The sequence below is a fragment of the Manacus vitellinus genome, unplaced genomic scaffold, assembly GCF_001715985.3.
Source record: "Manacus vitellinus isolate BGI_N305 unplaced genomic scaffold, ASM171598v3 scaffold_7_pilon, whole genome shotgun sequence".
NCBI classification, from domain to species: Eukaryota; Metazoa; Chordata; class Aves; order Passeriformes; family Pipridae; genus Manacus; species Manacus vitellinus.
The window spans coordinates 16375343-16392487 of NW_021940813.1; the positions used below are offsets into that span (position 1 = coordinate 16375343).

At 39.3% G+C, this 17145-nt stretch overlaps 1 protein-coding gene across 2 annotated transcripts in view; it reads left to right on the forward strand.

Moving 5' to 3' along the window:
* MID1 (midline 1) overlaps positions 1-17145 on the forward strand; it is a 142668-nt gene that overhangs the window by 35517 nt on the left and 90006 nt on the right. For both annotated transcript variants that reach the window (XM_008926812.4, XM_018084387.3), the window contains exon 2: positions 12343-13058. In XM_008926812.4, the coding sequence (XP_008925060.1) occupies positions 12399-13058 (660 nt within the window). In that variant the 5' untranslated portion in view covers positions 12343-12398. The remainder of the gene's footprint in view (positions 1-12342; positions 13059-17145) is intronic.

A 17145-nucleotide genomic window follows, 5' to 3' on the forward strand; every position in this document is an offset into this window, starting at 1 on the left:
TTGCTGTGGGCGCAGCACGAAGGGCTGGCTTTGGGAGCAGGGATCCTGGCGGAGGCAGTTAGGTGGAGCGGGTTTTCCTGCAATTGTGGGGGAGATTTTCCTGTTGTGTTTCTTTGTGACTGTCTCGCAGTTGCAGACGCAGTCAGTGCTGCCACAGGATTGCTGGGAAGGTGGTGTCTCCTACTGCCTGTCCCAGCTGGACTGCTGGTGATTTCTGAGAGGGTCAGCGTGGTCCCTGTCTCTGCAGCAATGTGTCACCCAGAAGATATAGGGCGGGATCCAGTGGTGGGTATGGGGCTGGGTGGTTTTGTGGGACTGGAGTGGATGCATATGTGTAGGTTTACCATTGCAAGTAATTTAGGAAGTATTTTATAATGTGTTTAGCAGTCATAGGGAGGAGTTGAGGTTTGCTCTGTTGCTGTGATGAATTATCTTTTTGGTACTGAAAACTCTGGAAAAAATGGAATATTTTTAGCAAAGAGTATTTTTCATCCTGTTTTCAAAGAAGGGCTTATTGTCTTGTTAGTTGTCATAAAACCAGCAAGAGAGATAAAGGGACATTAGCATCTGCATACTGTTAACAACATCTGGAACACTGTAATTCTCTTTTTAAAATAACAGATGAAGGCTGAAATACATGTTTACATGAGAAAAATGAAAAAAATACGGTAAATTCCTGAAGCTTGCTACACTCCTTGTGCAAAATCTTTTAAATCCCATTTATTTATTTGTAACTGATGAAGTTACATAACCTAAGGTGGTGACGTGCTTCAAGTGTGATGACTGAGAGATGATGTTTTTTCAAAGGATGTACTTTTGGCACCAATATGGTCAGAGTGATGGCCTGGTCACTACAGTTATTTTATATGCAAGTTCTATATCCACAAAAGCCCTCAAAACACTGCATACATTTAGGATAATCAGCATGTGTAGTCCACAATAGGACAGAATTTATAATGTGAATTTCCCAGTAAAATATTTCAAGATGAGCAATTTTGTGAGAATAGGACAAGCTGATATTCAGTGAAGTTTTAAAGTAGATATTTAAGAAGCTGCTGGAAGAAAAAGGTGGAGACTGTGCAGATGCATACCAGTAACTCTTTCAAAAAGTGCTGCTCTAGTTATTACAGTAAAACTGACCTGTTTGCCAGCTGACAAGAAATGTACAATTTATTCTATTTTTTTTGAGATAAACCGTGAGACTTTTTTTGTCATTGATGAAGAACGTCTCAAAGGGATGTAATTAAGCTATTGTTTTCTCTTTCCATGCTATCTTAAAAGCTACTAAGCTATTTTTTTGAGTGACATTGAGAACCTTTTACTTGTGAGGCCTTTTTAGGATACTGATACAGTTATTCAGAAACAATTGCTCATTTTAGTTTTTTTCCTATTCCCTTTTGGGATGTTCTGAAGATTATCTGCAGGATGATTACTTTGAGTATGTCAATTAAACTAGTAAGTAGTCCAACCAATCTAGTAAGTAGTCCTGGATCCTTTTCCTGTGCATGTGTGTGAGTGCATATATGTGTGTATGTGTTACCAGAGCACAGGCATAGCTGGGTAGTAAAAAAGCATTTTTCATTCATTTCATGAGGCTACTCAGCATGGCCTTTCCCAGGATCAGGAATACAGAAGAGGTGTACAAATCAAACATCACCCATATCTCAGGGCTGGAGGGAACTGGGACTCTAAGGAACAAAGACACTGTATAGTGACAGCTCAGAAAGACATTTCACTCAGCATAGTGAGCTTAAATTTGGTACTGGATCTTCTGGCTGTTGTACAGCAACAATGTAGGCTGCAAATTGCATTGCTGATCCAATGTAGCCCTTTTCTGCTCTTAATTTCTTACCTTGAAGTAATGAAGTCTTTCCACATATTAAAAACATCTGAGGCAAGATTACGTGGCTGTGGATAATGATTAGTTTTGTCTCAGGTCTTTAAAAAGCCTTTAAAGGATTACATTCTTAAAGGATGTAAATGCATAGATAAAAATATTTGAGATCACTATTGTGGTATGTTTCTAAGTAACACTTTCTCAAGGAATAAAATACACATGGGCATGCCCCTGGTAAGCAATAAAGCATCACTGTCTCTTTGCAAAAAGCACCAGCTGATATGACTTAGAAAGTCCTCAAAAGAGGTTAAGTGGAAACTTGTCATTTTCTTAGTATTTGGCTTTATTTGCAAAGAATAAAGAATAAGACTTTGCATCTCATTGTGAGTAAGTGTGAGTAAGGTAGGGGTGGTAAGTTACTGCACAGGCTGGGTTGGGATACCAAACCTTTGAGTGTCTTAGGGGCAGAACAACCACAGCTTGTCTACCACTACATGCAATTCTGTACTTCTTTTACTTCTCAGTTGATTTTGCAGTTTTCATTTTGTGTTCTCTTGTGTTAGAACCAGAATTTTTAATCATGCACTATTTTACGCATGCCCTAACCATTTTGGGTTATTTGGGTTAATGCTGCCATTTGGTAATGCTAATCAAGCAGAGGAGAGGACTAGTAAAGTAGTTACTACACTCCTTAGTACTGTGAGTGGGAGAAACTTAAACCTTTGAAGCCTGTTAGAGAGTTGCAGTAGGATAACAGGATGGACAAGAATGAACAGTTGGAAGGACAAGGGTCTTGTAGCCGGTTCGTGATCTCCATGGAGGAAGCAGGAAGGCAAACTACTATTTTGTAAAAAAAAGTATGAATAAAATACAGAAGTTGAAGTTAGGGGTGTTGTGTCAAGCAGGCTGGTCTTGAGACTTACTGCAGACCCTATTGTATCTGGTTCTCAGGAACTGTCCATGTGCCCTTCACATGCAGCAGGGACCAGACCTATCCAAATGCAGAAAAATCCCCATTCAGTGGTGTCAGCTGGAAACAGGTTGCTCTGGGATCATTCTCCTGTGACTCAATTCACTTTTCTGTGTCTCCTCAGTGACACCAGTAGGGCGGGAAATGTCCCACTCCTCTCAGGGCAGGCCTCAGGTTTGGTGAGGGCCCATGTGGGAATTCTTCTTCCAAATGGAGGAGCAGTCCTGCTGATTTCCATTTTATTATTCCTGGGCCAAGGAAACCTGAGCTGAGTGTTTCCACCAGTGACAGAGGTTTTTGTCAGAGGTCTAAAACAGATAACCTTCAGAGCACAGGTATAATTTGTTCCTTATCCTCCACCTTCCGGGGGTTCACAGCTAATTTCCCCTTCTAATGACCTGATTAAAATCTTGATTTTTAAATACACTATTGGTCTTAGGGAGTTCAGTGTACTGAGAGCATAGCAGGCATAAATTAGAAGGAGCTCTTCAGTGTTAAACAGTGTGGGTTTTTTGCAGTCGCTAGAATCTCTTGATATTTTCTGCAAATCTGAAGAATGTAACTGAGAAAATGTGTTCGTTCTTTTAAAAAAGTAAAAAATCTTTAATAGACTTTTTTAATGTTCACATATGAGGACGAGAGAACAGGACAGTGAGAGGTTAATGCTATATGTCTTGTAATGTGACTGTAAATACAAGGAGCTTTAGTTCATAAGAAATACATCTTGCAGGTAGTTTAAAAGTCCTGCGTTGTGGGCGAAGTCACACTCTCATACCTGGGACATTTCTTGCCGTTATTTTTGCTGCTCTTTTTGATAAGAAAGCAGACCCTGGTGTTCTTCCTTGTGAACTTATAATGTCTTTATCTAGGTGGAGGCAATGATTATGAATTTAAGTAGTATTAACAATTCCTTTTACTTAACTGTGGGGAAGGAATTCATAGAACAACTTGGTGGAAAGAGAATGCAGTAATTTCTTTCAGCCACCCTAAGATCTCCTGAAAATTTTCTGTAGCTTAATGGCCCCAGTGTTTCCAACCTGCACTACATTACATATCTGTGTGTGTGAACACGTGACTGGAAGGAATGTGCTGGAACACATTGAGTATTTCTGTTGCTGTATGATCTGTGCTAAAGATCAGAGTGTACCATGTCATCTAAGGCATTACACAAGTAAAATTCTCAGCTGGAGAAGTGTGAGAGATTTTCACCTCTACTGTGCAACCAAAGCCCTATGAAAACTGGTGGGTTTGGGTGAGTAAAATTATTTTACCTTCCTTTTGCTGCAGAGTGGCATCTATCATCTAGGAATCTCTTAGCTTGAAATGAGTGAGAAAAAAATGGTGTGGTATATAGCAATTTGTCCCTTTTGGTAACCTTTTGAGGTTGCTCCAGTTGTTGTTTCCCATTCAGACCAACATGTGAACCCGATGCCTCCACACTTTTTCATATATAGCTATGATATACCCCAGAATAAATACCGGTTTCTCAAACGAAGAGTGTGAATTTAGTTGAAGAGGTTTTTAGAACAGACTTTCAGCCATAAATTTAATAGGAGGTCACTAATGACGCCAGTAGACCTATGCTGATTCACATGTGTTAAAGATTAAACAATCCATTGCTTTTCTTCCCCTAAAGAATTTTGAGGAAATATTAAATCTTGTATCTAAAGAATGTAAAGCTACAGGAGTTGCAAGAATATAAAAACCTGAAGGTCAAAATGCATTCCAAGTGTATAGTAGTATAGGTTTATGTGCACATGTGTAATATTGTACTTAATATATTACTGTAGATAATATTAAATCAGCAATTTCTTGATTACTTTGGGATTTACAGGACATGATCTTTTTTTTTCCTAGTCTGTTAGCTTTTGAGCCTTAGTTATTGTTTTAGCTCCCATGAGAAGGAATATGTGATGTTGTGCCAAAGACCTTAATTCTGTGAGGTGTTCTTGTCTCAGTGAATAACATAACAGGATTCAGCTTTTTGAAAATATATTCTCCTACTACCATATGTTTCAATCAGAGAGGGATACTGTTGAGGCTTTATATCACTGCAAACAGCATAGCAGATGCTCTTTTGCTGTATTGATATTGTTTAAATATTACAAACAACTATCTCAACATCATGGAAACACTGCATATAACTTCTGGACAAGGCATCATTCTTCTGTCAATAGAAATGTATGAATAGGATGAACTAGTAATTTTCTTTCATGTTGAACATTTGTTTTCCTATATCAGGAGCTGTTGAACAGACACTATCCTTTGAATATTTATTAATTTGCACTGCTTTGAGAAAAAACGGTGGGAAAATATGTAATTGCTTGCTTCAGGTTGTATGCAGCTTGCTTTCTTTAGTGTTATAGAAGTTTTCATCAGACATTTCTAAAGAAAAAAAATCAGAGGTTTGGTTATTAGTTTTTTTACTCTACTAACACAAACTACACTATTTACATAAATATATCACTGATTGTGCTGCTGGTGATTACTAGCATCATGACTACTCACAGACTTCAGTGTCTGTGCTGCAAAAGGTAAAATCTGTAATGGACTTGGGACAACCTGAGGTATGAAGCAGTTCATTGGATTAATCACATTTTAAATTTTCATTAAATGGAATATTGAACAATCACATTCACTCGTTGGAAGGAAAAGTTGTTCCCAAGACAATTTTTTGTGTATCCTTGAACAGCATAGAAAATGGCAAGAATAATATTTTCTTCTTCTTCTTTTTTTTTTTTTTCAGTTAACAGAAGAAATTGAAAGCTTGTTTGTTTTTTTAATAGCCCATTGCAGGTTTTATGACAAGAAACTAAATTAAAATTTTCCTTTAGTGGTGCACTTAACAGAAAAATGTTACCATTTCAAAAACTGCAGCTATGTATGAATGTTAGTAAACATTTATGTTAAATGTTAATAAACATTTCAAAAACTGCAGCTATGTACAAATGCTAGTAACCTGCCTAAGCACTCCATAGTTTATTGAGGAATAGTGTGTGTGTGTGTGTTGACTGTAATTCCCCTTATACTATAAACCTAGGATACATACATGGACATACACATGCACACACAAGACATTTTATTGCATTTCATATGTACATGTTTATATTTTGTATTAAATTTCTTTTCATATTCATATAAGGGCAGTTCAATAAATTTGATTTTCTATCCAAAAAAGTTGGCTAGTGTTTTCTACAAATATACTTAATCTTCAAATGTTTGATGTTTAGCTCAGCCTGTGGTCTTGTGTCCATTTATTAATGTTCCTATGTATGAGTTTGGAGGACTAGGGCTGAAATGGCCTTGCTGTAGCAGGCATTCCATAGTAGCCTTAACACAGTAAATTGTTAGAAAACTCTAACAGGAAAAATGCTATTCCAACCTGCTTGGGCAGATTTTGATCATAATTCATCAAACCATGACAAACTCTGATTTTACCAGAGATTTTTCAAGGAATTTTGGAACATATCACATGTCCAACTCTTTTGCTCAGTGCTCGTTCTTTGATAAGATGCTTACAATTTCCAGAATGGCCTACAGCTCTGTTTCTTTTCTACAATGACAGATAGTTCACTACAATTTAAAAATTAACTGAAACAGCATTAATTCATGCCATGAGCTCCACCTTTACAAGAGTGGAAAATGAAGTTTTGTAGGACATTTTCTTTCATTTGTTTTCCACTCCTGGTAGACTGTGTTCTCACATGCTCTGAAAATTGCAGAATCAGCTGTAATAGAAAAGGATCAGGAGGCAATGTGTGGCATGTTAAAACATTGCCTGCTAGTTTTATTGTAATAGTGGGGAATTTATTCAGTGTGGGGAGAATTCTGTAGTGTTTTACTGACAAAAATCTTAATATAGTAGAATTTTTGGCACATATATTTTTAAGTGTTGTTTTATATTTTTGGTAAGTTGATCCTGGATGGACATCAAGTGCCACCAAAGTACCTCTGTCACATCCCTACTCAGCTGGGCAGGAGAGAGAAAATATAACAAAAGGTTCATGGATCAAGATAAGGACAGAGAGATATCACTCACCAGTTACCATTATGGCAAGAGACTTTGGTAAAAAATTAAATTTATTTCCCCATCAAATCAGAATGGGGTAATGACAAATATAATACTTTGTCTCCCCTCCCCCCTCTTCTTCCCAGGCTTAATTTCACTCCTGATTTTTCTGCCTTCTCCCCCTCAGCAGTGCTGGAGGATGGGGAATGGAGGTTGCAGTGAGTTCATCACGCATTGTTTCTGCCACTCTGTCCTCCTCAGGGGGAGGACTCCTCACACTCTTCTCCTGCTCTGTCATGGGGTCCTTCTCATGGGAAACAGTTCTCTCTGAACTTCTGCAATGAGTCCTTCCCATGGGGTGCAGTTCTTCACAAACTGCTCTAGTATGGGTCTCTTCCAGAGAGTACAGTCCCTTCAAGAACAAGGCTCCTCCAGCATGGATCCCCCACAGAGTCACAAGTCCTGCCACAAACCTGCTCCAGTGTGGGTTTCCTGCAGGGTCACAGCCTCCTTTGGGCATTCACATGCTCTGGCATGGCCACAAGGGCTGCAGGTAGATATCTGCTTTGCTATGAATCTCTGCAGACTGCAGGGAGACAGCCTGCCTCACCATGGTCTTCATCATGGGTTGCAGGGAAATCTGCACCTGGAGCACCTCCTTCCTCTCCTTATTCACTGTCCTTGTCTGCAGAGCTGTTTCTCTCACATATTCTCAGTCCCCTCTTCTCTAGCTGCAATTGCTTCTGTGCGGTAACATTTTTTCCCCTTCCTGAATGTGTTATCCCAGAAGTGCTACCATTGTTGCTGCTGGGCTTTGCCTTGGCCAGCAGTGGGTTGTTCTTGTAGATGGTTGGCATTGGCTCTGACAGATGTTAGGGAAGCTTCTCACAGAAGACACCTCTGTAGCCCCCCAGCTACCAAAACCCTTCCACACAAACCCAATACAAATACCATGTTCCAGATTAACTGTGCTAGGTTAGGGTGAAAAATGTTCTTTGATAATATCACACTGCAATTACTTTGTTAATACAAGAAATTTAAAGAACTGTCAACATTGATCATCTAATTAATGCCGATGAAAAACAGATAAGTGTAAAGACCTTGTCAGGTCACCAGTCACTTCTCTGGTGAGCATTACTAGTTAGGTTGAAGTGTCAGATCCAACTTTAAAGAATGGTGTTAATCTTAAAGTATTTTATTACTATGACATTACCAGGTCATATTGTATTCCTAGTGGATGTTTGGCTTTTTCCTTAGGAGGTTAGCAGGATAATTGTTTTGGACATAAATTACAATTTTCTGGTTGGCATTTGGGTGCAGAAAGAGTGCTAGCCAGTGTACAGGAGACATGTACAGGTATTGGCTGTGAGAACAGCTCTGTGTAGCAGTGTGTGCTTTGCAGCATCTTTCCAAGGTCAGGTGATTTCTTCAGAATATAGGGCTGTGTTGCTCCCTGCAAGGAAGTGCTTACAGCTCTGGTTCATGGAAGTCTCCCCTCACCAACACTTCCTGGCATGTTTATCCTACTGCTTCTATGTACTGCTTTCTGTACTTAAAACATAGGAACCATCCACAACACTGGCACTACCAGCAATCAAAAATCAGGAGTCAGCCTTTATGGGCTGATTTCAGTGCCACCAAATTGCCAATTTTTGCTACAGATAGAAATGTTTCAAAGAATGATGAGCCCTGGCATGATATCCTCCTCAGGAAATGTGGTTTTGATCTTTGATTACTAGGATGTCATTAAGTTCCGTGCTAACAGTCTTCTGGACTTTTGGCAATATCTCTGATCCACAATTTTTTAAGTATAAAGTGAATGGAGAGTGTAATACAACCTTTTTTCAGCATAGCATTTCTTCTAGTTATGAAACAGTTTTTTCATCTATTCAGCTCTACTGGTATTTAGCATACTGAAATTTCTGTAATTTGGCTTTTGTTTTAATTTCTCGCCCATTTCTTCTGAAAACTTTTGTGTGCGCTTCTGTGCAAAGGAAGGCATTAATACCCCCTGCAAAATACGTTGTGCTTATAACAAGAGGTACAGAGATGCTAATTCCACTAGTGTTAGTAGAAGTCTTGCCATGAACTACATTGATAGTAGGATTTCAATTACTGCATGTTTACAACATACTACATAACTAATCATTATGTGCCTGGTGAGATGTCACAAATCCAAAGTTACTTAAGTATATTTTTGATTGTTAAATAACACTTGTTTGACAATCTTTTATTTTGATATATGTTTTTAAAAATACCTCCTGTGAGTAGAAAAATAGTATTTGTAATTTCAGTGACATTTTGGTAATAGTATAATTTTCTGCCAGTAATGCCATATTTTTGCAAATAGGAAATTATGTACTTGAAATTCCTTCTTTCCTTTCTGTGTCTGGAGGCTGTCTATGTGGCTTTCAATTTTTGAGCTATGTTGAATATGGAATACAACCATGTGCATATATAAACCATGCCTATTGTACTTCTGCCTAGTCTTTCAGTTTTCTGTGGCTACAGATTCTTTACTATTCTCAAAGAAAAAAAAATAACCTTAACATGAAACCTTAAGGCAGGGGCCAGTGAGTTTGAAAGATTTTAAAGCTGGATCATCAGCACACTGATCTGTACTTCAGACACCAATCTAAAAGTGAAAGCAGAATTGCAGTGGCTTTAAAAAGTACTCATTGGATTGCCCAGAAAATGCAGCCCCTCTTCAGTGACTCTCAAAGGATTCATTATACAATCCCAGATGTAGTATGTTTTGACTTATTTGCAACTGCAAAAGAAAACAGGGGAAATGTAATTTTTTGGTTTCTATTAGTGTGCTCAGCTTTGATTACCCTGGAAGATAGGCTCTTATTCCAAGACGTTTACAGTCTGAGATCAGATTTTGGCACCCTTTCTCATGCTGAATAGCATTAGTTAGGGCTGAGCTGCTGCTCATTCAGGTCAGATAGATCAGAATTAGTCATCAGTTGAGATGGTGGTATTTGTGTAGAGCCCTGATGGTGATTCAAACATCTCTCCATGAGGCAATGATGCAATGTTTTTTGCTGCTTCTAGCTGTTTATCTGTACCTCTCTTTTATGCCAGTACCATAAAAATACCTTTGGTTAAAAAAAGTGCTTTAAGAAGGAAACTGAATGAATGAAACTGTTTGGCACACAAAGAAGCTGGAGGAATTTTGTACAGAAAGATTAGCATGCAAGAAAGCCTGTACACTGAACATGGTCCTAAGAAACCAACCTAAAAGGCTCAGAGGTTTTCACAGGCATGCTAGTAGATGAGCAATTATTAGTTTGTCTTTTTGAACATTGTCTCTTGCCAACTCTGAATCCCTTTCTCCAGTGCAGCATTCAGCCTGCAGGATAAGTGGATGATGAGGTAGACAGTTGTGGTGTGGAAGGGATTCAAGCAATGTGAATGAGATTTTGATCTTCTGGGACTCCTGTGAGACAGAGAGTGAAGAGGAGGAAAGACAAACTGGTCTTCATTTGCAGAAAAGGCTTTCATCTCTTCTGTGCTGTGTGGCTATGGCTGAGAGGGGAGTTGTCTTCCTGCTTGTATTAAATTGCCAGACACTTAATTTTGACCAGATGCACCGTGCAATTATGGCAGCTGATGGATAGTTATAAATGAATTAGTCTTTGGCAAACAACTTTATTTCAAGAAAGATCAGCATCACAGAAGATATAGAAAAACAAATTTTATGACAGGGTCAGCGCGTTTTTTAAATGCTCAAATTTCTTGGCAGAATAAAAGGACACATTAGTGCAAAGAGGCAAAGTATCCTAATTTCTAAGCATACCTCTGGAACAGACGCCTTGCTGCTCTTCCCACACAGCAAGGAGGACTAAATACTGATGGACAGTCTGAACCTTGCCTCTGTTTGCTGAACTTTCCTTTTTGCTGTGTTTCGTATTGGGGTTATAGGTAGCATTCCTGTCACTGCCACCATGCTCCCCACACTAATTGTCATGAAGTACAGAAGGTTCAAGCATGCTTGGTTCCCAAGGCTGCTAATGAGCCCTGAGCTCTTCTCACCCTTAATGAATCAAGGTTTGTTTGTGGGGGATTCTGGTCCTTCTGTCCTTTTCCCTGGTCAGGGGAGGAGTCAAGAGTTCACACAACTAAACAATGACTTTACAGTGTAAAGACGATGCAGCTGTGCCATCTGAAACTGTCCTCAGTTATGAGCAACAAAGCTTAAATACATTGTACTGTGAAGAGGTACAGCTCTGTGAGTGTGAAGCATAGCTTTTGCTTCTGCTTCACTGACCTGTCTGCTTGCGGCAGCGACAGGCTCTTGACAGGAGCTTAGGCAGGGAGAGCTGCGTAGGGTGACTCTTTCAAAACCACACTCTGTAACACTGAGCACAGGAAGGGAAGCAAAATGAAGTTTTAGTCGATCTCTGATGGGGGTGTACTGCTACCTTCTCTGGAAAGTCCCATGCTCTCCATTGAAAAATCACTGAAAAATCCACTTCAGATGTTTAGTAAGTTCACTAAAGCAGGCAGTAGTTCATATGTTTTAGCAGTAGAGAGTATTCATAAAAAAAGTGATGCTTAACACTCACACACAAACTCCTCCTAGCAAATCACACAATGCACTATCTCACTGCACTTTACTGTCTTACTGTCTAGAGACCCTTCTTGTACAAGAGGTTAGAAATTTGGGCTAAACTACCTTTTGCCATCTACTTAATTCACCTTCCTTTAGGCATTTCAGTTATGACACTGTGCGCTCCCCTAGCTATGTTTATCTTACTGCAAACATGTATGTGATATATTTTTGGCATATGTATACAGGTATATATGCACAAAAGTACAGGTACATATAAATACAGCTGTATATGTTCTTGAAATACATAGGAATAGATTAGTATATGATATATATCATACATATTATATGTAAACTATCACATGCTTCCCTAGAAACATTATTCCTTGTGTATATATTCATATATATATTTACACAAGTAAACTTGGACATGTACTCTAAATTCCATGCTATTTCTATAGTAGCAAATGAAAATTTCAATCTGATAAAATAACTTTGTTAATGGTAGTAGAGATTACAAATTTATCAATTATAATACTCTAGACTAATCCTTGCACAAAGGTGAAATGCTTATTTAAAAAGTTTTGGTAATAGATGAGTGAAACCAAAAGCAGCATCTGCAGAAGAAATCTAATTTTGCTGTAATAGGCTGTTTGAAGACCATCATTTTACGTTTTAATAATGCACAGAAACATCTGCTGTTTTCCTTGATTGCATGAGAGAGAAAGGGAAAAGGAAAAAAAATGAAGGCGGCTTGGGGTTTTTTCATTCTTAAGTGAAAAGGGAGGGTGGGAAATAAAACAGTCCAGTTTTAAATACCTTGATATGTTCATGTGCAGGTTCAAAACTTTTGATTGCTCTCCCGCCCGGCGTGGTGGGTTGACCAGGGAGCAGTGGCGAAAGTTGACAACCCCCCATGGCTGACCCCTCATGTTTTCTCTCGCCTAATCGAATTTTACGTGTGTTTCCAGATAGCTGATCAGCTTCCCTGGATTTCGCTGACGCCACAGGAAAGCTTTGCCTGAAGATGGAAACACTGGAGTCAGAACTGACCTGCCCTATCTGTCTGGAGCTGTTTGAAGACCCGCTGCTGCTGCCTTGCGCTCACAGCCTCTGCTTCAACTGCGCACACCGCATCCTGGTCTCCCACTGCGCCACCAACGAGCCAGTGGAGTCTATCACCGCCTTCCAGTGCCCGACCTGCCGCTATGTCATCACCCTCAGCCAGCGCGGTCTAGACGGGCTCAAGCGTAACGTCACCCTGCAGAACATCATCGACAGGTTTCAGAAAGCCTCGGTCAGCGGGCCCAATTCCCCCAGCGAGACCCGCCGGGAGCGGGCATTTGATAACAACAGCATGTCGTCCTGCGAGAAGGTCCTCTGCCAGTTCTGCGACCAAGACCCTGCCCAGGAGGCAGTGAAAACCTGTGTTACCTGCGAGGTGTCCTACTGCGAGGAGTGCCTGAAAGCCACTCACCCCAATAAGAAGCCGTTCACTGGCCACCGTCTCATTGAGCCCATCCCGGACTCCCACATCAGGGGATTAATGTGCTTGGAGCACGAGGATGAGAAAGTTAACATGTACTGCGTGACTGATGACCAGTTAATTTGTGCCTTGTGTAAACTGGTCGGGCGGCACCGTGACCATCAGGTGGCAGCTTTAAGTGACCGTTATGACAAGCTAAAGGTCAGTGCTACCTATCAGCTTTCCTAGCCAAGCAGTGTGTGGTTGGGAAGGAAAGTACCCTTCAGTTGCATGCTAAATTCCTTGTTCGGGCACGGGTTGGGAAAGGTGGATGTGCGATCTCTAATCAGACGAGATACAAATACACATGTGTATGTGTGTTTACTCATCACCATTTAAAATCTGTCAGATTTCACTTTAAGAAGAATTCCTCAGTTGTGCTTTGATTTCTCTAAAGCTGTCATAAGGAATATGTAGTATATACTACTCTTTAAGTGAATTTCCCTATGTACCTGCAGCTTTATTCCTGGCAGTTGGCAAGGCATAGTGCTGACTGCACATACACAGGCATTGATTGAAATGTCAGGCATTCTTTGCTGTTGATTATTTTTCATTAAGTTGCTTTCATTGTGAAAAGCCCTTCACATCACCACTAACAGGAGATGCATTTATCTGTGCTGGCTTCAGGGATGCCAGCTGCCTGTCCAGCCAGGGAAACCGAATGCTGGCTCCGCTCTTCCCGCGCTGCCTCTCACCAGCCTCACAGGCAGTGCAGTCCTGAAAACAAAACCAGAATTGTTTCTGAGCTTGTTGCATTCCCACAGTTTGGCAAGCTTCTGGCACATCTCCTGCCAGGTAGCTGGAAGTCTCTGACAACCTGGCCCTGCACAGGATGCCCTGGGTGAGGTAGCAGTGGGCAGCCAGGTCTCAGGGTTCTCTCAAGGCTCTCAGGGCTGCTGGCAGAGCAGAGCTCCTGCTGAATATTGAGGCCAAGGTGAGTGACCTCCCATCCACCTGGGTGTACATTTCTCTCATGCCAATTCCTGTGCTGCTGCAGAGCCAAGGCAGGAATTAGGCATCCCACACTTACCTCCACCCACTCCCTCCAGACAGTCTGTGTGTGCCTGTGTGCAGTGGGATTTTTCAAAAATGGACTGAAATCAAGAAATCACGAGCATGGAGAGCAAAGCTTATCTACCAGGCTTCTCACACAGAATTTTGAAGGTGGAAAAGAAACTGAATTAATAGATTTAACTAACTTAAGTCCTTTCAGATAAAAATGTGTGGCTGCACACACGTCTGTGATAACTTCAGGTGATTGCGGATGAAATCTACATACACATTCTGTGTGGGTTTTTTGCCTTTATGAATATGCAAACATGCAGATCATATTCTATGATTATATTAACATAATGAAAGACACTTCTCTGCCTGGACCCAGGAGCTTACTTTCATCTCTTAAAGATGTTATTTATTAAGGAGGGGTTGTTATTTTTGCTTTCTTCTTTTTCTAAACTGATATGTTATTTTAATAGTTTATCCATTGATAATGTTGAGCATGAGCTATAAACATGAATCGAAGATGCATGGATTTACAGTGCTTTTTAATAATCCAGTGAGTTTACATCCTTAAGAGGTGCTACTATTTAGTAAGATAACAGCATATGGTTTATCAATGTTATACCAGTAGGAATAGACTACTTAACATGAAATACCTTCAACATTAAATACTGGATAAGTATATTTTTGTGGATGTAAAAAAGTAGTAAATGTTTCTTAGTACATAGACAATGCGAGTCTTGAAAGAAGACTTTAAAAGGCATGTCTTCTCTCTTGATGTCTTTGACTCCATATTGCAGATAGTTGTGAAGAAGATGAGGGTATTTTTGCACAGTCTGTGGCTTTTCTGTGCAAAGATACCTGTTCAAAAAAGCATCTTTGCTCAGGCTTTAAGAAGGTGTATCTCAGAAGCAAAATAACATTTGCGTTGGATGTTACCCAGTGTAGCTAACCTGGCAGAAGTCTAATAAAGTACTTTCCACCAGTTTTCTGGAAGATTAATTAAAGTACTAATTTAATGGTTAGTGTAGTCCTAGGCCAAATAACTCTTGCCTCATACCAACAACTCCTAACATCATTTATCAACTGTATGATTTCTTTTGAGATGTGGACTGTCTTTGTACCCACACTGTGTAAAACAAGGTTACATAGACAATTACTAGTCTATGTGAAATCCTGTTCCTATTGTCTTTGTCATGAAGCAACCTATTTCACGTTGCTACTGCCAGTGATGAAATCAGTCATGGCAATTATGCCAGCAATTATGACACATTTATGCTCTGACTCCAGGAACAGTAGGCTAGGTGTTTCCCATCCAGATCCGGCATCCATTCTCTGTTCATAAGAACATAATCTGAAACCTGCGTCTTCCCTTTCCCCATTAGATTTCTGTCTCAGCAATTTGTTCTGGTTTATAAGTCAATCTCAGAAAATGAGATTTTCAGATCTGTAGATTGGCATTTGCCCTACAAGAAGTGAAAGAAAAATACTGGATCACACCAGTGTCTGGTAGATGACAGGCAAGAATTTCATGCCCCTTTCCACTTTCAGACCTCCTCTTCCTTCATAAATGGTTATATGATCTCTTGAGTCACTGGTCTTTCTACCCAACATAACATTAGGTATGTGCTTGCAGACAGTCTTTGTTAACTTACAGGTAATGTACACACACCTTTTGCAGACTAAAAATTAAAATAGATCAAAAAATCTCCACTAGAGAAAATGGGTTGTTGCTTGCTATAAATCTGCGGTGGCTTTTTAATATACATGGGGTTTGATATGTCTTTAAAATCTTTAAAATCTTGTAAAAAAATTCTGAAAGAATGAGAATGAGGTAACCAGTAGTATAGTGCATCAGTTAAAAGATATGTGGTTAATTTTATCTTTCAAAAAGAAAAGCTAAACCACTTCAAGTGACTCTTGTGATTTTTCTTTTTAAATTGACACGCTGTTGATACTAACAGCGACTGGTGTTCCTCTGGGTGTTAAGCTATGCTAATTACTCACATTCTCTTGCAGCGGTGTTGCTAATTGTTTAAACAATATCTCACCCTTCATTAAGCATAGGACAAAAGATGCCATTACAATCTAGCTCCTTTTGTGGCAAAAATGAAACTCTTTAATTAGGAGTTCTGTACACTTGTCCAACAGAGGCGTCTATGCCGAAGTGTGTTTAACAGTCAGTGTAACAGCAATTGTGGACATCTCAAAATGAGGAAGTGTTTTCTGTAGCAACCATCCCCAACTCTGAGAGGTGCTTTTGTTTCTCAACTTACGCTGGGGTTGAGGAGACTGAGGGCACTTGTGTTCTTCCAGGAGCAATCCTTTCTTTCTTAGCTGCACGATCATGGGATGTACCTTTATGCTTATTTTGGTTTGGTGATTATAGATGTGCTTTGGTGTTTTAGGGTTTTTTTTAAAGTGGGTCATACACATACACATATTAATAATGGAGAAGACAATAAGCCATGACTAAAATAGAGAACAGGAAATATCCTGGTGATACACTAGATTTATGAGATAGTGGTCAAAATCATGATATGAATTAAAAACAATTTTTAGTTGCAAAAATTTTGCAACTAAAGAGAACTTTAACCATCAAAATAACTAATACCTGTGCTTACTGCACCATATTACCTATAAGAAAATATTCTTAGATAATTACTTTTGATATTGATTCTGTCACTTTTTGCAATAAAAAGACAATTTAAAAGTATAGTCTTCTTTTTTCAGAGAAAAATTATAAAATTACCATTGTTCTATAGATATATTTAGTCTCATGAAAGTGGAAAAAATCCCAATAGATAAGATTTATTTTGAAGAAGGGAGAATATGTGAGGGAGAACAAACTTACAAGGTGTGAATGGAAAGATATTGCTAATTTAATATTAGCAAAGAACCATGAAGAGGTGTAACAAAAGAGAAAGATAAATGGTAAGACATATTTTTAAATGGTATAAAGCCAGAACAACACTATTGCAAGTGATTTTTTTACTTGTCTTCATATTTACTGAGAATTTGACCTCTGACAAATATCTTCTTGCCAAAAAATAATTTTTGCACAATTTTCATATTTTCTTAGGTCAAGAAAGATCTTCTGTTGAATTGAACTGCTGTAGGTTAGCTTTGGTTCTCCATATTTCTTTTGAAATTTATTAGCACTCATTTGTTTTGGACATGTTTATGAAGTCAGGGCAACCCCTCTGAATAGAACTCAGCAATTCCAGAAACAAAAGGGAGCTTCTTGTTT